General features: G+C 34.1%; 1 protein-coding gene across 2 annotated transcripts in view; it reads right to left on the bottom strand.

The window, feature by feature from the left end:
• LOC145283674 (transmembrane anterior posterior transformation protein 1 homolog) overlaps positions 1 to 27,697 on the bottom strand; it is a 132,009-nt gene extending 104,312 nt beyond the window's left edge. For both annotated transcript variants that reach the window (XM_080132686.1, XM_080132687.1), the window contains exon 1: positions 26,905 to 27,697. In XM_080132686.1, the coding sequence (XP_079988812.1) occupies positions 26,905 to 27,127 (223 nt within the window). In that variant the 5' untranslated portion in view covers positions 27,128 to 27,697. The remainder of the gene's footprint in view (positions 1 to 26,904) is intronic.
• Positions 27,698 to 27,917: the final 220 nt, after the last annotated feature.

Genomic DNA, 27,917 nt, shown 5'->3' with positions numbered 1-27,917 from the left:
TTTAAGCTTTAACAGTGACTTATTGGCTTCAAAAAGTAACTTCACTTTAGATTTTCCGGTATTACTCATCCTACACACATCAAATGATACATCAGATCGAATCTAGGTAGATACCCACATCATTTAGTCTTTTTAAAGCTGTCTTCTCTTCACTCAGCTCATCATTTTTCCTAAAGGATTCTCTTTTCTTTATATCTATTGGAGAAATAAAGGACACATAATTGTTTTGGTTTATAATAATCCAGTCTTCCATTTGTCTAATGCACAATCTCAGAAATCTGAAGGTTCCATTTTGATGCATTCCAACTTTGAATATTTTCTTTAATTCTGAAATCTTTTTTTTTTTTTAATAATCATTTCCACAAAATATAAAGTCATCTACATGCGTTACCAGAATACCCATCAAGTTCACAAAGCATGCCAAAAAAAAAAAAAAAGAAAAAAAAAGTGTATTATCATATGAACTTACCATTCCTTTTAGTTTAGCTAATTCCTGAGTAACTCTCTTGTACCATGAATGGGGTGCATCATTCAATCCATAAATACATCTTTTCAGCTTCCATACTTGTGACTCTGGACATGCCTCAGATGGTGGTCTGAGAAATACTTCTCTCTCTAGCATATCACCTTTCAAAAATGCTGAGGTGAAATCAAGGGTCTCCACCTGACAATTCTTAACGGAGACTGTTAACATTACAAGATGCATAGCTTCACGGCTGCATGTTGGGAAGTCTGTTTTTAGGTTGTGTAAATTTTCTTCATAGCCATGTACTACAAGGCAAGCCTTCGTTATCTTTATGTTATCCTTAACTTTCTGTTATCATCCATTTTGTTGATATGCATTTTTGACTTATGTTAGGGACACATTCATAAACTTTGTGAGTTTTCATTTTCTTTCTCCTTTGCATCAATCACATCTTTTGCTTGTTCTTGTTCAGTTGTGAGGAAAACAACATGTTGTTCATGATCTCCTTCTGTTACTTGGAGAAATTCTCGCCACTGATCAACCTTATCCCAATTGATACACATTGGACATTCATTTTCTTCTGCTGGTTCTATATTTCGCTAATGGCCATAATTTCCAGTTGATTTTGGTTGTGAACTCACAATCTTTTTTTTTCCACTCATTACTTCAAATAATTTTATATTTCACTATTTTCCCTTTACTCGACCTTGTAGTATTGTCTTTTAATTCCTCCCTGTTACTATCAGAATTTTCATCATGTTGATCTCCAACTTCCTCTTCCAAGACTTCATTCATCTCATTTAAGGGAATTGCATTTTCTTTATTCCTTACCCTTCCAAGGTCCTTATTTACCTTCATCAAGTGACATGAATGCATCCTGTAGAATGGTCCTCCATGTCAGATCAATACACATTTACCACAAACTTTGGCAGAGCCACTCCTTTATAGTTTTGTCTTCTATAGTAAACGCTGTCCCCGGTCACAAATCGTTCATCTGCATAAGGTCTTATATTAAATCGCAGTGCTCTCCAAATTTTTTCAAACTTAGCCTCCATGAACCTTTTTCTCACAGAATGTAAGGCATTTAAATTTATTCTAACCATATCACCGGTTGTTGAAGTGTCTAATGCTGATAACTGCTCTATCAAAACTGACTTATGTTGGATCTAAAAACAAGCTCATTTGAGCACTGTCCAGAATGATTCTGAAGAGCATTTTTGGCACTAACAGACAAAGCCAAAGCTATTTCTGGTTCACATTTCTGATCTTCCAATGTTTTGTCCATTGCTTCAGCCAATATTAGATAGTGACGTTCCACTGTGCCATGACTGAATGGACTTTCAGCGACTATGGTGCAGGTTTCAATATTCAGTTTTTCATTCATCGTTATTAAATTTTCCCTCATTATCACTCAAGAAGCGTTAGGGAAATCCAAAATCCACATTAAAAATATGTTGCAAATAATTTCTTCACTCTTCTTGGTTTTAATCAGCCTGGCAGCAGCAAAGTACCTAGTGGATGTGTCAATTAGGTGTAAAATCCAGCATTGGTTATATCTGCATTCTTTTAAGTCCATACATACAGTGTCATTAAACCAGTTTCCAAGAGCCAATCCCACCGGACAAAGTCAATGGAAGACTATAATGTCCACAAGTTGTCTTTTTGCAATTTTATATATCTGCCTACAATCTTACAGCTGTCAATTTTAAAATCTAGTATCATGCCAGGAGTTTTCATTGATTTATGACTTAGTAACAAAGGTAAATCATTTTTGACAATGTCAGCCTCTATGTATGCTCTGACACGTTTTATGCTTCCTATAGTTACTGGAAATTTAACTGCTTTAATTGCCTTTACTTCTTCGCCATCACCAAAACAAAATATCCTGTTGAACTTAAAAGTCTTCATTAACCGCTTGTTTCGGTCATTTAATGTACCAAAACATACACTAAACCAAAGTTCACCAGCAACAGTTCTATAACAGGCAGGATCCAACACTGCCATACCCAGTGTCTCTTTTACAAGATTGGACATTTTTATATTAGAATCATTTGTCAATGTTCAATAACAGGACTCGGAATTAATGAGAGGTGTACATGGTCTGAATCCACAACAGTGTTAATATTTCTGGATTAAAACCAGTACAGTCTCTGACAAAATGCCTAATAGAACCACATTTGAAACAACGCATAGTCTTACCTTATCCATCCATCGGATTTGTTTTGTTTCCTCAATAGAATTTTTGTTCCTTTTTACTTCCATTCCGATTGAAATTTACAGAATATCCACTCAAAACAACAAGACAAGGGACATAACTAAATAGAAGAAAGCCACCAAGTTCAATAACTCCAACTTTAACAGAGCTGACAAGTTGAGTGTTCCAAGTTCGAATTCAGTTTGTGCCACAGAAACACTTTCACTTAGGATGCTGGCAACCTTCGCATGGTCCCTCCTTTAAGTACCTGATGTCTTTCAAGAAAGAATTCTAACTAGAAAGATATCAGGGAAACCAATGCCAATGATAATTATCTAATTCATACAAAATAAATGAATGAATAAACATTTCATGCAATATATTTAGTGACTATATTGAGGACATACATTGCATGGCGAGAACTGATAGGAGAGTGATATAATGGATATGTAAGACTGGCTTAGATTTGATAATCTCAGAGGAAGATGATATTTGGAGATGTGAGCAAAACAGGAGACTGATAGTATGGCCATGAAAAAAATGGACGAGAGGTCTTGGGTTAGTTTCTAAAAGCAATGAGGTGGCAGAGTCAGTTCATAAGTGAAGATCAAGGAAAACATGGGAGGGAGCGATAAGGTGTGCCATGCTAACTAACATAGCCCCCACCCTCCTCCTCTACTTGAAAAATGCAACTTGCAACCCCCAACTTACTGAACCCACAATAAATGGTACTTTGAACAAAACAACATATTCTCAGAAGGCAGACATTATGTGATCACGGAATAAACGGAAGAAATCGTCAAAATAGCTCATCGCTTCGTTGATGGGGCAAATAAATTGTACATACATAGATAGGCAAAAGAAGAAATAGAAGTAGCTTATGACCTAGCAGCATCAGCTATTACCAAATTAAGTCGGTGACTCTCACATGGCATGTATACAGCTTTTTTTATTGACTTAAAAAAAAAAAAATGTGCCTGCCCGCCATTACTTTTTTCTTTGCATGTTGGATCTGCCATCATACCCTTGGTCGTACCATACTTGGAAGTTGATCATTCTATCAAAAAGGCCTTTTCTGGTTGTATCAAGAAACTCAAGTGTTAAAAAATTTCTGCTCCACATCCTTCTGTAAATTCAATTCCCTAAAGAACAATACTTAGTTGCTCTCTGCAATCGATATCAGGTGTGCAATCTAGTATTATGCTATAATATTTTGATGCAAGAACTTTGGAAATTATTTTGTTCTGTATTGATTTAGCCAGAAGGTCGATAAGTTTGTTCTGAATGTGGTTGTTGAGATAATGATCATTCGGTTCATGGTTCTTAGTGCATCTGACATGTTCAGAAAAGGAAAGATCAAATTTTGCTATTTGTTCCATTTCTCTGAGAGAATTTCCATTTCTGGTGTTACTGAAGGCCACATTTCTCCTAGCCAAAAACTGAATCATATTAATAAAACAAAATAAAACAACCCTTTTGTTCTTCCTGAATCAGTTTATTTGATTGTAAGTCAACAGGGTTGCCCGACTGTTTATCATACCACACCATTATACACTCCTTATGATAAGTTGTGTTTGGGAACAAAAACAGGCTTCCACGACGTTTGCTTTCACCACTGAACAAACTGCAGGCAAAACAGAAAACCCGGTCAGTAGAATAGTTGAATAGACAAGTCAAGAATGACAAACAGTTCCGTTATTTTTCAATGTTAAATAATCATTTTTTTCTGAAAATTTCTGTGGTGGGTTTTTGTTGTTTAATGGGAAATTGTAATCTGTCAACTGAATTAGACCTTTCGAACCCAAATCAATATGCTGTATTTCACTTAATTCTTTTCCATCAGCAGAGATATGCCAAGGCAGAACATACCTTGGGTCAGTATGCTCTAATGTTGACTGGGTCGGTCGTTGTTCATCTGGTACTAGAGTTCCATGCTCAGAATCAGAAATGGATTGTGTTAACACCAGGGTTATCACATACATTTAACTGCCAGCTGATGGAAGAGAAAAATTCAGATATCCTGTCTTTTCAACAGTATTTGCTACTCTGTAATTTCAACTTCCTTTTCCGAGCCCCACTGAATTGAGCGAGCATGATAGATTAAACTCAGTATTCAATAATTATCAAAATACAATTAATCAAAACGAAATAACCTACTACTAATGGAATTAGTGCGTGTGGTCTAATTAATGTTGCTAAATAAATGTTTCTGTCATCATAGGTAACAAAGTGTTTGATAAAAGTGTATCATCAGGTTGAGTGTATAATTGAGGTATGTATATGTACAGTCGAACCCCGGGATACGACATTAAAAATTAGTAACAAAATACAATACATTATATAATACACATGTATATAATCAAATAACATTATAAATAACACTGTAAAGTAGGGCAAATGCCGTAACCGGGGGCCGGAAAAACATTGCATTCTACATCGTAACCTGAAAAAATCGTATCCTGGGGTTCTACTGTAATTCCAATCTCTATGTGAAAAAGATTGTGTGTGTGTAAAAAAAAGTGTAAGCAGAATATATATCTTTGGGATGGGGTAAAGAGGTCGCAAATCATTTGTAATTTTTAAAAATTCTTAAACAATAAACTTGAGAAAAATGGATTATAGATATCTGTTTCAACATACAAGAAGGTAACATATATATTAAAAATTTCAGGATGTCATAAAACGTTTGACAAAATAATTTTTCACCAAGCAACTCGAGATTTTGGAAAGGCATGTAATAATATTCCCCACATTTTAAACTTTCAACTATATGTTGCTAATGAACTTCTTGTGTAAATGTCAATGATGTTTTCATTTAGATAATAACTTGCCATTTTTTTTTTTTTTCAGGTACGTTTATCAAGCAATATGGTTTGGACTGGTACACATCGTGCTTTTACTATAGAAATGTTTTTGAAGAATGGTGATTCTCTAACTGCAACATAGAGCTTTCAGAGCTCATTACAAGTAAGGACGGCATGATGCTGTTCCAGATAGAAAATCAATATAGCTATGGGTAGCAAATCAGAGCTAGAGATTTTGAACTTACAAGAAAGCCACCTGGAAGACCTCAAAGTGCTTGAACGCCAAACAGTATTCAAGCTGTGAGACTTTCTATTAATCTCCATGTTCAATTCGCAAACATGCTTTAACCTTGATTGAACAGAAGAATTCTGCACACTGATATGCAGTTCCATCCATACAAATTAATGATTGCTCAGAAACTGCACGAGTGTGACTGGGAAGATCGTATGTCAAAATGTGGCAAATATTTCTGCCGCACCTTGTACAAACAACTTGCACTGACTAAACAAGACATTGATCTATATGTCAATACTGTAGTACCTACCTACGTACATACGTGTGTCACACACACATACAAACTCAAAAGCCCCTGTCTGATGATCCTCATCAATTTAGACCGATCATTATCTCACAAGTTAACCCTTCTCCTTAGTTTTTGTGAGCATCTAACCCTTAATCCTTTGGGATCGTGGGGGTAGTGAATTATTTGCTGCAGCATGTCTTATGAAAAAATAGCCTAGCACTACCCACTCCTCCTAAGGCTTCAGAACAGATACAGCACCTGGTATTACCAGATAGTCACCCATTTTAGTGCTGACCAGGTTCAGCAACGCTCAACTTTGGTGATCTGATGGGAACCGGTGTGTCAATGTGATTATATAAACATGTAAAAAAAAAAAAATAAAAAAAAAAAAAAAAAAAAAAACGGTATTAAACTGAATATAATGATGAATGATGACGTGCGCATGGATAGATTAGTTTGAAAGTCAGGTCGAGACTGGGAGGAGGTCAGAGAAAGAACAGAATTGGAGTTAATACCAGATAAAAAAAAAAAAGGCCATTTTCTCAACAGTGTTAAGCACAATTTTGCAATCACCATCAAATAGTCACTTATCAATAAAAGTAGAAAAGGGAGAGGGGGGTGTAATAGAGGGGAGTATGTCTCATGTAAGTAACAAAAGAAAATAAGTCAATTAGAAGAAAACACCTGTGCAGATGATAAAGAACATTTATCAATTTTCATTTTAGCAGTAGATTTTCTTTTATCTAACTAAACAAATCTATTTTCACACAAATTGATCCTTGCCAAGAGTGACAATGCAGGTAACAGCCTTTCTACGACTGCTTGGGATCGTAAGACAGCAGTAGTATCAAATTATATTTTTTTACAAGATTTCCATTTACCGAAAAGGACAAACCCAATATACTTGTGTATCTATAAGCAGTTAGTGTATATACATTGACTGCCTACACAAAGTGTGTCAGTAAATCGCAAACGTGGATTTAGGAGAAAGAATATCAGATTCAAAATGCTAACAAGAGTGATAGATGAAGATGTTTCAAACTGAAGCATGGCAGATCATGACTGACGGACAAAACCCCTTCTAGCAATACACAGACATATCTAAAAATGCTATCCTTCACTTCATAATAAAGAATCATATGTAAAATCGTGCAGCCAGCTAAACAGTTATTTTTCACACTGATGATTCCATTAGGATGAAATGTATGTGTGTGGATCATAATTAAATATATATATATATATATATATGAGAGAGAGAGAGATAGATATATAAAATTTTTGTCATTCAATAAATTAAAAAATTTATGACGTGAAATGGTCAAATTTCAAGTCAAAAGATTTTTATTATTCTATGTAAGACCAAGAATACATCTGAAATATTATAACTCCTTATCCTATAGGATTTCGATGACTACCATCTCTTCAGAGGAGAAATTATTAGCAAATAAATATAATGGTTTACACCTTATTTGCTAAAGTCAGACCTATAAGCATAGTAAGACCTATAATCACAGGTTTCCAAACCAGTTGATTTGTTAGATAACATTATTCTGAAGTGTATATATATATATATATATGTGAATTTGCCTGTCTGTTTGTCTGAGGAACGGTCTCTACCAAACTAATGTCAACTTTTGATATACAGACTTGAAACTTGACCTGTGGAATAAATTTGATTTGTTTTCTAACCAGTAAAAATAGCTGCTAAATGGTCAAAATTGATAAAAATGGAACTAGGCAGGCACAAGTTGACTTAAAGTGCTTCTCTACGCATGCACAAATATACATTTATACGTTAATGTCGATTAATTTTTAGAGTTTTAATATCCATCTGTTGGTGGCTCAGATGTTAACAAATAACACTGTAGTGTGCTAGATGTTTTGTTTTCGATTTTAGCTGATGGCAGTCAAGCCATATTTTTTTATTGCGTACAATATAATAATCAAGAATATTGACTTTATAATAAATATAAAATCTGCATAAATTAAACTATCATGTATAAGTGCATTTTACGTCTGGTAAATGCTGGATGGCCTACTAGTATATATATTACTAGCGAGACCTGTGGAAATTCCACAGGGGACTGATTCATATGTAATATGTTGGCATTCTGTAGATATCCAGCGTAAATGGAGACACTCTGATATTGTAAGTTATTTTGTTAAAATTGCAAAAGTATTCATCCAAGCTAGCAGAGACACCCAGCATAGCCAAGTCGTAAAATACGCTTAAATATGATATTTTAATTCTTGCAGATTTCGTATATATTATTATAGAGTTAATTTTTATGTATTATAAAGTTGCAATTTCAAAAATAAAAAAATATATCTATATGACTTGGGTTCATCAATTTGAATCGAAATCAAATCCCAAACTTATGAATATAAACCAAAACTTATAAAGAATTCTTGATAAAATTATTTTTAAAAAATAGATTATTGGAGTGTTATTAGCTATAATCGAAACAAAAACCAAAACTTATGAGGAATTCTTGGTAAAATTATTTATAAAAAAAATTAAATAACTTGAGTGCCATCAGCTATAATCCAAACCAAACTTACGAAGAATTCTTGGTAAAATTATTACAAGAAATAGAACATAACAATTAAACGACCCAGATGTAAGCTTGATACAGAAACTAACACACACGCTATCGTATTAATATATAGATTATTATTTCATGTATCTACATAAAATGTTGGATTTGGTATGTTTCCGCGGGGCCGATTTAGAGTCGCGGTTTCGGCTTTGCTGATCTGTGTCAAATTAACGCTTCATCGTTATAGTCAAAGTTTTGTTTATATCTTTAAAATTAATTCAGTAGACAAAGATATTGTTTTTCTTTGAATAAAATTGAGATAAAAATTATTAAAAGACAAAATTGTCTGAATTAAAAATTGAAATTTAAATACAATAATTTTCAAAATGTTTTAAAATTTAAACTTGAGCTAAATTGTTTAAAGTAAAAAAAAAAAGGACTCGTTAGATATATTTTCTAAAAATACTTGAATTTATTATTGAGATTTTATTTTTAAAAAAATAGTGTTTTTTTCTTGAATTTAATTTATATTTAAAAAACGCAACAATTTTTAACTTTTCTAAGCTTGAAACTTTTTTTTTTTTAATTCTTTTTTCCATACTTCGTGTATGATCTTACTTTAGACTGATCTTTCTGTTCACATGCCAAAAACTAAGGATCTCTTTTGCTAGTTATGTTAAAAATAAAAATGTATCCATCGTGTATCACTGTTTCTTCCACGTTTTGATGAAATATCTCCTTCCATTTGAAATAAAAATGTCGAGACAAGAGAAACTCAAAATAAATATTATTTTACTAAAACACACGGCATCAGCACATGGTTGATTAGTTCAGTTTCAAAAATATTTTTTAAGCTTTTAATCCTAAAAAGATTAATTAGAAAATAATTATCCCCCCCACCCCCTCAAAAAGTTAAAATGATATATTTTCATATTATTTTTCTAAAATTAAAAAAATAAATAAATAAAGTTATAAATTTTTTATAAAAATGCTGATTGGCATGTTCAACACCGAATTGTCCAAACGCCAAATCAGCTGAGCTGAATCGAAGGACATTGAATCAGCTGAACCGAAACGTCCCATTGCCTAAAATGTTATGGAGGTATAATATCTTGCGTATCAATCTTCAGTATTTACTTCAACAGTGCTCAATATGCAAGTAAAGCTAGGTAGTAAGCTATGAAAATATATTTATAGCAATTAAGCTACACAGAAGCTTCTGTATTTCATCCCCATAGGGAATCGTCAGGCTAAAAAGCATGGAATTTGTGTTACGAATGTTTATACACGCACACGCACACACACACACACACACACACACACACACACACAGTGTTTAGTTCACTAACCAATCAGATTATTCATTTTTCCTTTCCACAAGTTAACGTTTGCATTAGCCAGTGGCAGGGCTTCTTTCAAACAAAGGTTTGGCTAACTTACTTCCTTTTCTTTTATTCTGTTTTGTATAGAGATAATGACTCACCCTTTGTTGTAAATGTGTCAAATTAATAGAGGATATTATTTTAACATGTGCATGCTTGGAGTACTTCTGTGATACTATAAAGTGGCCCTGGGGTGGATTTGAACCACTAAGTGCTGAGAGGGGAGGGAATAGACAAAGGAAGAGGAAATAGCTTAGAACAAACAAAGAAATCGGAAATATCCTACAATCAACAATAGATAGGAAATAGCAAACAATAACAATAGAAACCTACTGATAAAACAGGGAAGGGCAGTTTCCGGTAGCCAGGGTGGGGTGGGCAACCTGAGAGACCAAGACAGAGGAGACAGTCAGTTGACATCTAGATACCAGTCGTGGCGGATGGAAGTTGGACAGAGTTGACAACTAGATACCCTTGACGGTGGATGGGAGTTGATAACGACTACAGTTGAACAGTTATAGATTTGACTGTGAAATAGAGGCATAGACAATTTTAGAGTTGACTGTGAAACAGAGATAGACGAATGTAACATCAATAGGACTGGGAGAAGACACACACACACTCAAGTCCAACAGTCAATTTATATGTGAACATTGGACTGTGTGTTTCTCCTTTGTTCATATTTGTACTTTTGTGAAACCACGCATGTGTCCCCACCGACAGTCACCAACGAGAAAATAACGATCCGGCCATGAACAAAAAATCCACAGTACACGACGTTGGGAGTCGGCGATCTGACAAGGGAGCCACACGTTTGGAGTTACACTTCTATTTGTAATTATAGGTATTTGTTTAGTTTAGTTTTTATTTAATTATTTTATTGTAATCCCAAAGTAAAATTTATACTATGTATATAGTTGACTGCTAATTCAGTTTTATAGTTTAATAGGTTTTGGGAGTCTTTAATGTTTAGAATTTCAAGTTCCAAACCATGAGGTATGCATGTCCTGTTTGAGATGGATCAACGCATGCCAATAAATTAGACCCGGCATTGAGCAACTGTTGATCACTGGTTCCCTGAAGCCTACCAATCTGAACAACCTGCATATCCTTGCTGGCATTGCCATTACAAATGTGAAGTGGGAAGTTGCCAGCCGTGTACAGATAAAGGCTACTAATGATGAATGCCATCTCCTTCATGGATGTGAATTGAAGTCAAGTTCCTAATAACACCTCAGGAAGAGATCAGGCTGCAGCTATCAATCAGATTACATAGACTCCCTCCTACTGAAACAGGAAGTCCTGACTTGATTAAAAGTTGCAATGGCCAAATGAAGCTACAAAACAGACCCTAACCTAACCATCTGCAAAGGTGGAAAGGAGAACCATACAATGTAACATTACTATATGTCTTCTACTGCCCAACCAATTCAGCTTGGAAGATCTTGCAGAATATGAGGTGCCTTAAATAAGTTTCCAGACATTTTTTTTTGTACAGGTATTTAAAATTGTTGCTGTTGCCAGGGACGCTGGGAAAATGATGGGATCCTTCTACCGCTCCAGAAGATATCTCACTACTGATGCAATTCTCTATCTGTATAAAAGCCAAGTACGTCCAAGGATGGAGTACTGCTGCCACATCTGGGCAGGAGCTGCTAAAAACAGCCTATCCTGCCTTGACAGAGTACAAAATAGACTTCGTGGTTTAGTGGGGGATGCCCTTTTCTCTTCCCTGCAACCTCTCTCCCACAGAAGATACGTTGCGAGCCGGTTTTTGTTTTATCGCTATTTCCATGGACGGTGCTCGTCTGAGCTCCAATTCTTCGTCCCCCCTCGCCAATCTTTCACGAGAAACACCTGTCTGGCTGAAACTACTGTCAACAATTTTCCCCATTCTTTATCTGTGCCTAAATCCAAACGTAGATTCCATGAGCAAAGCTTCTTTCTTAGAACTGCACGCTAGTGGAACTCACTGCCGCTTGCCTGTTTCCCACTACAACTTGGACGTCTTCAAGTCCAACATAAACAAACTCCTGACAAACCGCCCCCTTAAGTAAGACACTATCAAAACCCCCAATACTAATGATTACTACAATACTATCTCATTGATTACTGTACATGCAACAACCCTTATCCCTGAGTGGCCTTCGGGCCTTGATAAGTGGTGGCCTCCATGTAAAAAAAAAAAAAAAAAAAAAGTTGTAAACTCTTGAAAATTCAGTATGTTATTGCAATGCATCTTATGAGATGACTGACCTATTTTATGATGTCAGGTTCAAATGAACAGCTACAACAAGAATTTGAATACAATCTACTAAAGCCAGATTGTCACAGCTGGTGAATTTCAAAAATGCATGCTGGATGTGAGGAAACTTTAGAAGGATGATATGCAATAAAATTCTGTTTTGAATTTGGAAAAATTCTACAGAAATGTATGGAATGCTCCAGACTGCTTTTGGATCATCTTGCATGGATCGAGCATCAGTTTTTGAGTGGCATAAGAGATTCAAGTAAGGCAGTGAGTTTGAGGAATGTGTGGGAGGAGTAAGGAAGTCAGAACACCAGAGTTGATTAGCCAAATAAAGAATTTCATGGATAAGGACTGTTGCGTGTCTATAGATATAAGTGAACAGTTTGATGTCAGTGTCGGAACTGTACACACAGTTATTCCAAGGAACTGAAGATGTGGACAGATTTACGCAAAGTTTGTCCCAAGGGTGTGCTATCTTTGTCACAAACTATTTGACCAAGATGGGGCATCAAGGCAGTTCCTCACCCTCCCTATAGTCCAGACCTTGCCCCCTGTGAGTTTTAGTTATTCCCTAAGCTTAAGATAAATCTTAGAGGCTGTCGCTATGAGACAATTAAGAAGATAAAAGTTGTGACGAGGGTCATTGACACGCTCACACAAGAGGACTTCCATGGGGTCTTCCAGAAGTTGTTGGAACGGTACAACTAGCGCATTGCAGCCAAAGGAGATTACTCTGAAAGGGGCTAGAGTTTCATGTGTGTATTATCAAGAAAAGTGCTCATATGAAAAAAGTATGGAAACTTATTTAAGACATCCTGTACAATAATTATGCAAAGAACTGCATATAAAAAAAGTTAGAAACTAATATGACCATGTGCTTCAAAAGATATGCAAAGAAGAGAAACCAAATATCTCATTCAATATTTAAACAAAGAAGTGTCACTATTTTTACCACAAACAAAAAACAATTCAAACTGTTTACAATCAATGCAAATAGTAATCACATGACAATTTTTTTTTCTTTTTTTTTTTTTTTTTTAGACAAAATAAAATTGAAAAAAAAAAATTCCATGTAACGTTAAATGCCACTTTTTTTTTATTAGGCAAGGATTATATAATTAAAATTCTTGCATATTTCTTCTGGAAATGTCAAATATTAATTATAAATTGCATATCGCTTTTAGCCTTTTATAATTTAATTAGTTTAATATTATTTTCATGTTGTGAAAGATAAATGAAGATGTTGTAAAAAAATTAAAAAAAAACAAAAACATGTTAAGCAACAATATAAAAAAAAAAAAAAAACTTCTATCATTACTATGAAAAATAAACAAATTACTTACTTTAGACTTACATAATAAAGGACAGAGTTCTAAATATTATAAGCTATGTACACCTGACCCGACTATACTGTTTTCCTAGTTTTTAACTTTAAAGTTGAACGGACACTACTGCTGCTGACATATTTTAAAGATAATGGCAAGAAATAAAATCAATTTCAGACTATTCAAACTACTGTACTCATCTTGAGTGTTATTTACACAATGTTTCAGCCAATGTAACCTCCGATCTTCTTCAGGTTATCTTGTCAATCATAGGAATCATTCTACTGATCTCTGGGAATCTGCACGAAATTTCAAACAGAACAGGATTAGCATGTTTTTGTTCTGTCAGCTATGACTAGATAGAAATTTTAAATAATCCACAACTATATTCTTAGTATCGACTGCACTGACTGAAAATTGAACCTTCAACCACAAGATAGTCAATTCTGAATTACTTCAGACTCCTACCCATTCATGGATGATGGAATGAGAGCATGTTACCCACGAGGATTAAATAAAGGTTCCTGTTTGAAATTTCGTACAGATTTATGCTATTGACAAGATATACACGAAGAAAATCGGGGGAAGGGGTTATATCGGCCAAAACGTTGTGCAAATAACAAGATAAGAATAGTAATGAGAGTAATTCAAATTATCAATCCTCATCTCAAAAATTCAGAAACAATTTTTTTTTTTTTTTTTTACAATTTCTCTAGATAAGGAGTATTTTACAGAAATTTTAGACATCAGAAATTAAAATATATATATATATATATATATATATTTGTTTACTAGTAGGGAGACCCAATGTTACCCGGGATTGAATAAGGATCAATAAATGTTCTATACTTCCAATACTTTTATTCTCATCAGAATCAGTGAGATCATCAATTCGTCAACCCACTGCAGTGTACCGGGACTAAGTTCAAATACCTCCTTGCAGTGACTTAGTTCACAAAACATTGTAGTCTAGATTGCACTGTGTAGAGAACCCATTGTTGATTGTATGAAATTATTTTTATATAATGACTTGAATTAAAGTTTAAAATGCAAAAGTTAAGTATCATGATTCAATTGGGCTCTAAACATAAATATTTCAAACGTGCTCCTGTCTTATCAAAGAATCTACTGTTAACTTTTATATGCTATGTCCTTCTGCTTGGTGAGGTGATAAAACTTTTCAAATGCACTTGTGATGTTAGGTTGTATGAAAGTGTTAACTTTGATAAAAATCGGACTGTTCCTACTTTAATGGGATTTTTTATTATTGAGACTTATTGGAGGTATTTCGACACAAAACCTACCTAAGAACACTCCCAGGTACATAACGTACATTTATGCGAAATTAAAAAAAAAATGGCCCAGCCATTTTGGAGTCGATAGGGTAGGGCGCAAACTCACACAAAGTGCCTTTTATATATAAATAGAGATATGTTTCATTAATTCCTTTTAAAACATGAAATATTGATTTACGAGTATTTCAACCCAGACAAATCATCTACCATTATGAGAGTTAAATACATCCTAAGATGGACTACTGTTGCTACAACTTACAAAGTGCCACTCTGAGCACCCTTTCCTACCTTGACTTTGAAATCTAGTGGGAAATATCTTTTTTTTTTCTCTACAGCCTCTGTCTCACAAAAGAAGAGTCGTTAGTCTTTCTCTACACTAACACTATTTTTCACATTAAGTGAATGACTGATCTCCAATCTATGGTCCTCTCCTGTAAATCATTCACAACAAAAACGGGTCTGTCTGCAACCATTGCAAATAATTTTCCTTTCTTCCTCTGTTCCAAAACCTAACCGTCTGTGGAACATAACACTACACAACTTCTTCCCAGCTGATTACATGGTAGTTTTTCAAGTCCAATGCTAACAAATTTTTGTTAAGCCATCCTCTTAAATAATCAAATTCTTTCCAGTTTCAACCACCATTACTTCCTCGTCCACCGACCACCTGACAAACACATTAGCCCCTTATCCTCGAGCAATCTTTGGGCCTTGATAAACAGTGACCCGTTAATACATACAAAAATTGAAAAAAGAATATAATGGTTTTAATTATTTCCCAAACAATTTACTTTTAATAAAAATCATGATTTATCTAATTTTTTAAAATGAAAACAATACTCACCATTTTTATGCTAATATTAAAATTCAGCGTGGCAGACTGATAGTCTTATCAACAAAATTATGTAGGGGCAAGTAACTCTTGTTACTTCCGGCTTAGAAATATAAATAACACTAGTAAACTTTGCTGAAATCTCTATATATTATTAAATCTGAAGTAACCAGAGTTATTCACTCCTACAAGCGTTTGTTGACAAGACAGGCAAATACAGGCTGTCGTGTTTATTTTTTTCTTTGGACATTACCAAAAATACAGTCTTAAATCTGGCAAATATTCAAATAACATAGATCATATGAACTAATTTTACTGCTACTTTGTTAAAAGATGATACGATCAGACAAACGGTATCTGTATACATTGATGAGGTTTACATCAACAAGAACAAAGTGAGGCAACATCTTGCTGACTTTGGATTGGTAAGTAAGGAACTGGAGCAACTGCAGGATGGAATGCAAGTACTTGGCTTGCAAATCCCTAAGTAGTGCTTTATGCAGAGATGAAGATAATAGAATAAAGTGCCAAGTATGTAATGTGTTGTCACCCAACGTAAGATATTTTTATTATGCGGAAAGCTGGTTGGGTACTTTCCAGTGTGTAGATGGCTTAGAGTTGTGGCATCCTTTATTAAGAGAAAAACAGCAGCACTTTGAAGCAATTACGTTGTTTACTGTTTATTTTCCTCCAATGACAGGAAGATGTGACACAAGGTCAGAAAAATGGGATTTAAATAACCAGTTCTCTAGAGGAAGAGCACTTTGGTCTGCAAAAATAAATGTCTAAGCAGCGCCGCTGGCATTCCCCAAGCAATTAGCAATAAATGCCTTCCTAAGGTGAGAAGGCAAAGCCTGTAAGGGTGCACCTCCTAGAACTGCACAAGACCATATGGACCATACTTCAGCCAACAGAAGCCATCTCAACCTTGGTTGTTTTGAGGTCAAGAGAAAACACCAACTTAGAAGCAATTTGGGACGATGAATGTTTTTTTTTTTTATATAAGAGAGATCTGTGAGAGAGTATCAAGATGATTCATGCGAGGTAGATAGTTTCAAACTAGACATTTATGTAAAATGCAATCTCTACAGACACAAGAGATTAATAGAACTGCCACTGAAGATGTGCATTGGTTACGCAAAGAGAGGAATGTGTACCAGATAAATTTGGTGGAACTCAGCACGGTGTTGAAAGGTGTCAACATGGGAAACAACAATATTATATCTCTTTACCAACTCTACTTGAACATACAAATGGACCACAAACACTTTCACTGGAAAGGCCATGGTACACACTAAACTAGCAAATGACATGTTTATCAGATGACTCAGCACACTTACAAGCTTCGGTACTAAATACAGATTGTCAGTTGATGTAAACATAGTTTTGAATATCACTAAGCATATAGTCAAACTAGAATGATGAAGCAATGAACAGCTGAACTCCAGCACAATGCTTGTACTGTTTATACCCCACCAAAAAAAAAAAAAAAAAAAAAAAAAAAAAAAATCAGGCCTCAAGCATCATTAACAGATTGATCCCTTTTCCATCTTAAGAAAAATAGAAAGCCATTCATAAAATGGGAATCGGGGAGGGAATTTCATGTTGACATAGTGTGATGACTCCATGCCCGGACAACAGCGATATTGTTTGTGCGACTCGCAAGTACGAGTTATTTTTAGAACTTAATTCTCGTTCGATATGGTATTTTCCATATCGAGAATTTAGGTGTATGATGCACTCAAAGACATGTTAGTGGTTTAATGTCACAAGGACAGAGTCAGCAATAATGTTAACTCCTAAAACTGCATCCTCGAGGAGTTCAATTTATGCACTCAAAAGCTGATATAGGAGAGTTCCAGAATGCTCTGGACTATTTGTTGTATTACTGTACACGATGTATAACATAGTTCCTTTATTGCATGTGTTCGAATGGGCAAATTACAATGTTGTGTCTTTACATGCACTTCATATGCGTGCATGTTGAAAATGGTGATTGCAATGAAATGTCTCTGCAGAAGATTTGTTCCGGCTGTATACAGTGGTTTCTACGTATTAAATCTTCATGCCAAGGATATTTACTTCATAGAAGATTCAACTACCACTTCATCAAGAAGTCAACTACCAAGCTTAGCAAAACAGATTATGTAACATATATTGCAAGAAAAGAAAACAACCTATAATTATACCATCAGGTAAATGCACCTTTCAATTTGTTGTGTTTTAATTTCGCTCTTTGCCAAAGTTCTAAGCTATGTGGGAATAAAATGCTCACAAAAACAGTTAATAAATATCAAAAAACAATTCATAAATATTTTGTTTTTAACAGTTCTATTTTTATGTTTAATGTAAAAAGAAATTACCAATGTCTCCGATGTTTGAAAAACAGTCCATAATATATTTTTATTATAAAAGTTAAAAAAAAAGTTCATAAACATTATTATCTAAAGGTTATAATCTATATAATTATGAAACTCAAATGACCTTGTAACGAGTGTTGTAACACAACATCCGGTTTACGACTTCTGGTTGTGCATGCGTAAACATAAACCCATAATAATCAATGTGACAATAAAATGTATTGTTTTACTGTGTACATTTTCAGCGTCCCAATTTTTTTTTTTGCATTTCAATTATCCAAATAAACAATTGTTAATACTTTTTTTTTTACAACATTCATTTCCATATCATGTTTAAGTTATTTTAACGCAATTTTCTTACAAATAAATAATCAACGCGACAATAAAGCGTATTGTTTTACCGTGTACGTTTTTAGCGTCCCAATTTTTTTTTTTCGTTTAAATTAAAAAATATATCAAAATTTGAATTTAACTTTAAATATTATGGTATCTGTTCAATGCATTTTTTCATTTCAATATACTTTCATGGAAATGTTTCTGTTACGTCACAAAAAACTATTTTCTTTACGTCACAAGTGCCACGCTCATACATTAATTCCATAGCTAATATAACATACTGACCTAACGGGTCACGGGTAGTCTAGTTTTGTAATAAACGTTCAAATAAAGAGTCTTTGAATAAAACTTCTTTTTTTAAATTTGCATTAAAAAAAAAAAAAAAAAGAAGAGCTCTTCTACATTATTAAGACGAGATTTTGTAGTCGATAAATGGAATTTTCAGATAAAAAAAAACAATGGTTTCAACTGATTTTTTTTGTCAATTCTAATAAGTTGGAATGATAGCTTCCAAATTATGCAGTCGAAATTACCTGAATATTACTGAATTATTAAACAAAATCGTAAAATTTTACTTTAAGGTCTGCCTCATGTTTGTATCGAAAAATTTATTTTTTTTGTAGATTTCGGTGTGCTAAAACCGAAAATAGTTTTCATATGAAGAAATTACTTTTTCAAAAGTGGGTGATCACTTTTCTATGTAAATTTTACTTAAAATGAGCACCCACTTTCTGGCCACCTAGTAAGGTAGTATTTTTTGTTTGTTTATTGCCTAAAGGTTTTGTTTTTTTATTTGCTTTCATCTTTTAATACAGACACGAGGAAATTGAAAAATAAATTAAAAAATCCGTATGCAGATCTTTATGCTATCAGTGGTGACCATTTCTGTATGTGTAAGCATGTGCATATTTTTGCTGCAAACAAGTAGTTTCCCCGGATATTAAGCAATGTAATTCCTTATGCTATTGTTCAGTGGTGGCCATTTCTTTACATGTAAAGCGCATATAAAAATGGCCACCACTGATAACATAGAATTACATGGCTTAATATTTGGAAAACTACTTGTTTTTCATCTAATTTTAAATTGTTTGCCAAAGATTACTACACTATGTGAGAAGGCAGTTTGGTATGCGAGTGCACATTTAACAGCCTTCGTTTATGCTGCTGCGTGCATAATGGAAGGCTGTTAAATCATGGAAAATAGTCCCAGGGTTCAGGTTGGTTGGTTGGTTGGTTGGATGTTTTTATTTTACGGTATATCAACCCTTTTCAGATTATTTAATGCCGAATCCAGTTATTTTGAAGAAAAACTTTGGTAAATGTTACCTTACGCTACAACAGAACAATGATCACTCTAATATGGTGTTTTAGGGGTATTCGAGGTCGCTGACAACAAATCTGAAAATCAAACCCGCCACAAATTTACCGTTTGCATGGTATGAACCCCTAGATCTTGGGACTATTATGTGCCATTTTACCGCCTTCGGTAGTGTTTTTCTTACATGATACGTTCGCATGCGAACGGGCGTAGTGAAGTGTCTTATCACATCGCGTAGGAATCTTTTGAATCAGAAAGTTACAAAAATTTTTTTTTTAAATAGGATTCATTTTTTTTGTCTTACGTAGTTTTTAATGCTTTTTTAATTGATCAAAAAATAAAGTTTTCACAAGTAGTTTGCAAAAACATAAGCACCAAACGCATTTTTATGTTTTTCATTCTTTTTTTTTGGGGGGGGGAGGTATTCCATTAACAGGTGCTTCTGCAATTTACTTACCCGTTTTTCCGGTTTACAATGTAAACAGAATTTTTGTGAAATGGTAAATGTCGGCGCATTACTTACAGAAAAACGGTTAAGTAAACTGCAGAAGCACCTGTTAAACTACATAAGTCCTATAATTGAATGCCCCCACCCCCAGAAGAACGAAAAACGTAAAAATATGTTTGATGGTTATGTTTTTGTAAACCGCTCCTGAGAACTTTTTTAGATCAATTAAAAAAAGCATTAAAAACTACATAAGACGAAAAAAAAAAAATAAACCACATTTTTTTTTTTACTTTATTTGAAATGATAGCTTAAAGATTTCGGCATACCAAAATTCCTATGCGATGTGATAAGACATCCCATTACGCCCGTTTGAATGCATGTAGGAAAAACACTACCGAAGGCGGTGAGATGGCACAAAATAGTCCCAAGGTTTAGGAGTTAATACCATGCAAACGGTAAATTTGTGGCGGGTTTGATTATCAGATTCGTTGTCAGCGACCTCGAATACCCCTAAAAAAACAAATTAGATGGTCGGTGTTCTGTTGTAGCATAAGGTAACATTTACCATAACTTTTTTAATAGAATATATTTGTTTTTTTCAAGTCGGTTTCCATTTAACCCATAGTTGGGACCCTAACAGGTACTACCACCCCAGGTCTGAGTGAACCTGGGAGCAATGGCAATTAAAGGGTGGCTCCACACTCCTGCAAGCTGGAGCCTCACCATTGGATATAGTGTAAGAAATTATTTCTCACAACCCAATTTACTCCCTGCAAAGGCAAAAGAATCCACAAATACAAAAGCCATACCTTTCAAACTCACAATTTATTCAAAAGTAAGCAATGAAAGATTGTTGGTTTTGCAAAACGGTAGCCAGTAGTATAAACTATTTACGGAGTGGTAGTTCATTGTTCCTCGAAAGGATCCATGTATGTTCATAGTGGACTCGGCAGGAATGTTGGCGCCTATAATTAGGCATAATGCGAGTCGCTTCGGACTAGTTGAATTGAGATAAGATCCGATATTTGGTAAATAAACGTGAAGAAATGTAATTAGGATAATTTCAGCAATATAAAGTTGTCTCTGCTTATAGAGATGTGATCCTTTGTTCACCAACAGTTTGGTGATACAACATGAAGGAACTGACGTAGCTCCCTTTTCGTGTAGGAGCCGCTGATTTGGAGTCCATCCCTTTACCGAGTTCTTGCGTGGATTGAAAAATAAAGGCATGATACAAAAAAAGCGCCAAGCAAATCACCTGACTCATTCATTAACCAATGATGGCCGACCACCATAACTGCGTGGGCGGCCTAAACAAGAAAGATGGCGAATATATATGGAATTTCTCACAATAGTTTAAGGTCATATCCAGGACCAGCCCCAGAGTTCAGGGATTAATACCATGCAAACGGTAAATTTGCAACAGAAACGGTTATCATTCTTTTAAAGCACACCGAAATCTAGAAAAAAAAATAAAAAATTTCTATACGAACGTGAAACGGGGCTTAAAGTAAAATATCAACAAAACAGCTTTAATCGTGTTGGCAAGTGAAAAATTGCCGCCATCTTGTTTAAACCAAAACGGAAAATTACCTCCCTTTTGAACTCTTGTGTCTTACGACCATTTTCATCAAATTCTATTTTTTATTTTCTGTACTAAATAATTTTCTACCTCATCGATGTCCGTAATTTTTAGATATAATTATCTTAAAAATACGAGGAATACGTATATACCATTGTTTTCATGTGAAATTCGGTATTACGATTTCCGAAATTTCGTCCTAATAGTGTCAAAATACATTATTATATACAAACCTGCATCCGTACCTAAACATTCGTCTAACGTCACTTCCGCTGAATGGCTTTTGTAAACAAAAAAGTGTGATGCTTAAAGCCCTATTTTTTTTTTTTTTTTTTCGTTTGCTTATTTTAAAAAATACACTTTGAAAAGGAAAAAAAATGAAAATAAATTGATTTAATTTTGCAGATGACAGCTTCGCGCAAAACACCGGGTAACAAAAATTGAAGATAACTAATTTTTTTAAATGTTATTACGTAATTAAATACATGACCAATCATTAATTGTGCAGAACATAAAAAAAACTAAAAAAAAAAAAAAAAAATCAACAAATAACTTGACTATTCTGCACCATTGCTCAATAAGCTACGTAACATTGACACAACAAATTTAAAAGAATATGTAAACTTCTTAAAGTATATTTTGGCCGAATAATCGGGGATCAATTTATATTTAAATTAACCCCCACTAATTGACCGTTTGAAAAACTGACTGCTTTATTTGTAAACAATCATTTTTTTTTTTAATCATTTTTGTTAAACTTGAACAATTTTGCTCTTGCAATATCATTTAATGATGAAATAAACTAAAAGTTAATTTAGCAGTATTTATAAGTTATGTTTAATTTAAAGTTTAAAATAAAATTGAATACAATAACACAGCAATTGTTAAACGTATAATTCTCAAAATATCTACTGATTTGTTAAAATTTATTTTTATTTCGAACTATTAGTCTCATCTTTATTAGTTGTTGTTTTTTGATCTTTTTATTGGTTCACAACGTTTCGGCCAACTTCCTCTGGCCTTCGTCAGGTGGTAACCGTGACGGATAGGAACTTCGAATCTCCTAACTGCATTCTTAGCCATCACTGCCAAAAATGTGGTGAGACGACAACAACTACGGATGGCAGTGATGGCTGAGAATGCAGTTAGGAGATTCGAAGTTTCTATCCGTCACGGTTACCACCTGACGAAGGCCAGAGGAAGTTGGCCGAAACGTTGTGAACCAATAAAAAGATCAAATAACAACAACTAATAAAGATGAGACTAATAGTCCGAAATAAACATAAATTAATATATAATGCTCATCTAAAAAAAAAAAATGAATTACAATTAAGGAATAATATATATATATTTACTGCTTTGTTAAAATTTGTTTAAATGGAAACAAAGAACAATAAAAAAAACTTGAATTCTTGAAAACAAAAAAAAATCTGTTACTTAAATTTTAACTGATAATTAAAAAAATGTCTTTATAATGACACTTTCATTGGGGTTGTTAAAAAATTACTCAAGTAGAAAGACAGTAAATATGAAAAAATTCTAAAAAATTTTCATATTTAACCCCTCTCTTCCCCTCTAATTTATACTCCCTACAAGATCCCCTATGTCGCATTCATATTTTGTTACCTAGCGCCCCCGCCCCCTCTTCTGATGAGAAGCAATGCTTCTCAGAAGCATTGGGCTTCAAAATGCCTGGTACGAGGAGCTCTCATAACCCCTATTCTCATGTTTCAAATTGGTCAATAAATCGGTGCTAATGCACTTACTGATCCGCGCTATTTTTTAAATCGTATTCCCAAGTTTAATTAAAGGTTTTTTATGTTATGTTTTTTAATTCAATTGTAAGATTCAAGTACAGAATAGGTACAAAACACTCTCCCCTCTCCATGTTAAGAATGGCTTTTTAAATAATAACATTATTTCAGCACGGATCAATAAGTGCATGACTGAGTACCAATAAATCTATAATGCATAAGTATTTTTCACATTTTTCTCTTGTATCTAACCGCTTTTTCGATGCCTCTGTCTCGAAAGACAAAGGATACCTACCCCTATGGGCCTCTCTGTCTCGAAAAGACAAAGGATACCTACCCCTAGGGGCAGCTGCGCATGTAATTGTGACGTAAGGGTTGCGCAATCTCCAACCACACCTCTCCTAAATCGGTACTGCTTGAGTCCAGTGGCAAGAAGAAGTCCAGGACGGCTGGAAACAATGCCGGGATAAGCGGAGAGCATTAGCATTACAGCACAGCACCTACTGACAAAGTTCTGCTTAAGTGATTCAACGGGGACCGGTGTGGGTGTGTCACTGTGTCACCGTGATTATGCCGTATACCACTTTTTATTATATCAAAAAGCCTCCATATAAGTGTTGACTATTTTTGTACGCGCAAGTGCCCCCCCCCCCCAAAAAAAATATGGGCGCACTTGTGCAAAAATGGCCACCACCACTTATAACATAAGGAATTACATTATTATTTATTTGACACATTATCAAACTATCAAAATTATTTATTTGATGCTTTATCAAACTACTTGTTTGCGGGAGTTTTAAATGCAATATTCGTTTTCAGCATACCCTAAAACCTATAAAAGTCGTCGTTTTAAAAGGTAATTGTTAAGGTGGAAAGCAAGTAAAAATTTACCAAAAACAGATGAATTTTTAACCAGATTATTTTTGTAAGGTGTTTATTGTCACTACGTAATAATCCACACAATTTCTTTATTCACTATTATTCTAATTCGAAAACGCAATAGCGCCAAGTACCAAAACGAATGTTTTTTTTTTTTTTTTTTTTTTTTTTAAATCATATTTAAAATTTATTAAGAAATTAAATTCACATTTTGGTTTCTTTATAAACAACTCGACCATTTTAATCCTTTGCTTTCGACTGTGCTATATTTCAGATAGGAATTTCAGGTTAAATTCCAAGTTTTATCATATATTTTGTTTATTAAATTATCAGATGAAAAGTAGAGAATAGTTAAAGCCCTCCTCTGATTTTTAAGAATGATTTTCTCTAGTCCAGATGAGTGCAGTAAATAAACTTTTAACTCGAAATGACCCCTAATGTACTAATATATAACATAAGACACAGAAAAGAAACATTTATAATGCGTACACAGCTTTATTTTCTCATATAACCACCGTACGCTTTCAATGGATATTACCCATTTTTCTGTGTTACGTAGTTTTTGATGCTTTTTTTAATTGATCTAAAAAAATATCCACGAAGGAAATAAAACATAACAAAATAATTCGAAAAGCGCAAAAAACAAACAAAACAAAAAAAGGCCAGTTGTCAATTTGGTCTCATTTCGTTTTCCGGTACGCTCGATCTGACTTTTTGATCACCCGTCTGGTCGGCCATATTAGATATTCATCATTAGTTATCGTGTCATACACATTTAAATCATGATTTTCTCTAGTTCTGATGGGTGCAGTAAATAAACTTTTAACTTGAAATGACCCCTAATGTACTAATGTATAACATAAGACACAGAAAATAAAGATTTATAATGTGTACATGGCTTTATTTTCTCATATAACCACCATACGCTCTCAATGGATATTACCCAATTTTAATATCCAAACGACATCGTGATAATTTAACTTTTTGGAAAATGTTATGTAAATAAAACGAAAGTAATGATTACCGGGCAACACCGGGCAAGTACTTTCCGTTAAGTACACAATACATCATTCAAAATAAAAACATTCACACCTCCTGCAGTGCACATATTAATTAATTAATTATGGGTGACAAGTAAGTATTTATTTGCTTCCCCACGAAAGCAAATTAGACACAAAGTCGTTTCTTAATGAGGGTGGGGGCACTTTGGCAGTGTCCAAATAAATAGCAATTGTCCAATATGAAATTTACCAAACCTAACTGACTTCAAAACGTCCCGCCCCGGAAGGCCAAGCGTTTGCCTTACCTATGCCAGGTAAGTATATGGGGGAGGGGGGACAAGTATTTTAATTAAAATGGGAATGTACCTTTTAAGGGAAGCTGGATTCCTCCATGTTAAAAACCAATTTTGTGAGGAATCAATTAAAGAAAGACTCTTTTAGTTTTGTCTGAGATCAAAAAGTAGTACCTGTGTTTATTCTGATACTACATTTTATCTGTTTTGTCCCCCCCCCGTCAATAAAGAAATCCTTCTAGAATGAAGCAATAAAAAAGAACACTTCAGGTAATGCTATCACTAACCCAAACAAAACCTTTCGTAAAACCATGTATTCTTTAAAAAAAATTAGACCCCCTCCCAATAAAACGCCTAGAATTTATCTAATAATTGTCCTAATATATCATCATGGCCTGAAATAAAGGGTAGGTTTACATTAAATGGTGCTTCTACACTATCAGGACGATATTTTGTAGTCGATAAATGCAGTTTTTAGATTTAAAAAAAAAAACAATGGTTTCTACTGAGTTTTTTGTCAATTCTAATAAATTACAATGGTAGCTTCCAAATTATGCAGTCGAAATTACCTGAATATTACTGAATTATTGAAAATAAAAATCTTTAATCATGCTAGCAGGTGAAAAATTGCAGCCATCTTGTTTGAATCGAAACGGAAAATGACCCCCCCCCTTTTGAACTCTCGTGTCTTACGGTCGTTTTCATCAAATTCTATTTTTTTAGTTTCTTTAAGAAACAATTTTCGGTAAAACTATACAAACACCGTGACAGCGAATTAACCCTAACCCTACCCCTAACCCTAACGCTGTCACGGTGTTTGTATAATAATACCCAATTTTCTACCTCATTGATTTGATTTTCGTAATTTTTGGATATAATCATATATATATATATATATATATATATATATATATATATATATATATATATATATATATATTAAAAATACGAAGAATACGTAGATACCATTGCTTTCATGTAAAATTCAGTATTACGATTTTCGAAATTTCGTCTTAATAGTGTAGCAGTAGCACTAGCAGCGCCCATTAAATTTATATATAAAAATTGATCTTTCACCCTAAATTCGAAAATTTTATTTTTCTCTCTCCATCTAGTTTTTTTTTTTTTTTTTTTTTAATTGTGGCCGTAAAAAAACAATATGTTATTTAAATCTATGGTAAATCATTAAGGTTATGTTCGAGATACCATGTTTTTTTTAGTAATTTCCGTATGTAAACATTAAAGCAGGTGCTTCTTCGTTTTTTTTTGTTTTTTTTTTGTAATGCAATATGAGATGCTGTAAATAAATAAATAAGTTACCTTTTTTTTTGGTATTTTTGCAATCCTCATGGTGTTCTGCTGATTGTACAGTCTCCACTTTTGTCTGGTGAACAATGTCGCTAGCTGTTGACTTGTTTTCGTCTGCAGCGGCAGAGTACGAAGATGAAGGTGATGAAGAGGTTGACCAACACGGAGAAGTGTTGCTATTTAAAGGCGGACGTGATGAAGGCGTCAGAGGACTGTGGCTGAGTGGTGCGGCCATAGAATAACTGACACACACACACGACCACGACACAGCTTGTTAAATTGTATATCCTTTTTACCTACCTCTCACCTTCACGTCTTAATAATAACAACAGCAGTTATTATTATTAATGTTATTTTTCTTACGCTTTCGACCATCCGTAGGTCTTAACGCTGCTCTTTAAATTTTTTTTTTTTTTTTTTTTTTACTACCTTGCCATGCAATGTTAACCTAGACCATTGTTACTAGCTTTTTTGACAAGAACAATAACAACTGCTCATCTTGCGGTTCTGCTATAATGATCATATTCCCCAAAATAAAATCGTAGGATTTTCTAAACGTATAAAACATTTGATAATGATCACAGAATGGCCGACGAGCTAATTTAAGTTTGTGTGCGCGTGTACCTCTTTCGCTCTGCTGTTTGTGAAACTTGAAAGAGGGAAAGAAAAAGAAAAAAAAAAAGACAAGCTCAGTATTACGGTAGACCGACAGGGATATAATAAACAACCATAACGTCACACTAAAAATCAACCCCCTCCTATTTTTCACTGTTCGTTCTGCCCCTCCTCCTACCCCACCCCTGTCTATATTATTCAATCTTTTTGTATAGAAGTGTAACTAAAACTAGGTCTACGGATGGCGAGACATGCCATAAAACACCATTTTTCTGTTGCTCGAGTTTTCGTCTTGTTCTATATGATGTAAATTGAATGCACTTTATAGAATTTGCGTGTTAGATTAAGCATGTCATCATTTGTGGTATCATCCATGAAAACAAAAGTGGGATAATCATGCACATTGGATG

Source organism: Euprymna scolopes, chromosome 8, assembly GCF_053919585.1.
Source record: "Euprymna scolopes isolate OS-2025 chromosome 8, ASM5391958v1, whole genome shotgun sequence".
Taxonomy (NCBI): domain Eukaryota; kingdom Metazoa; phylum Mollusca; class Cephalopoda; order Sepiida; family Sepiolidae; genus Euprymna; species Euprymna scolopes.
Note: the sequence above shows the minus strand (reverse complement) of the source record. Positions and strands in the feature narration are given on the sequence as shown.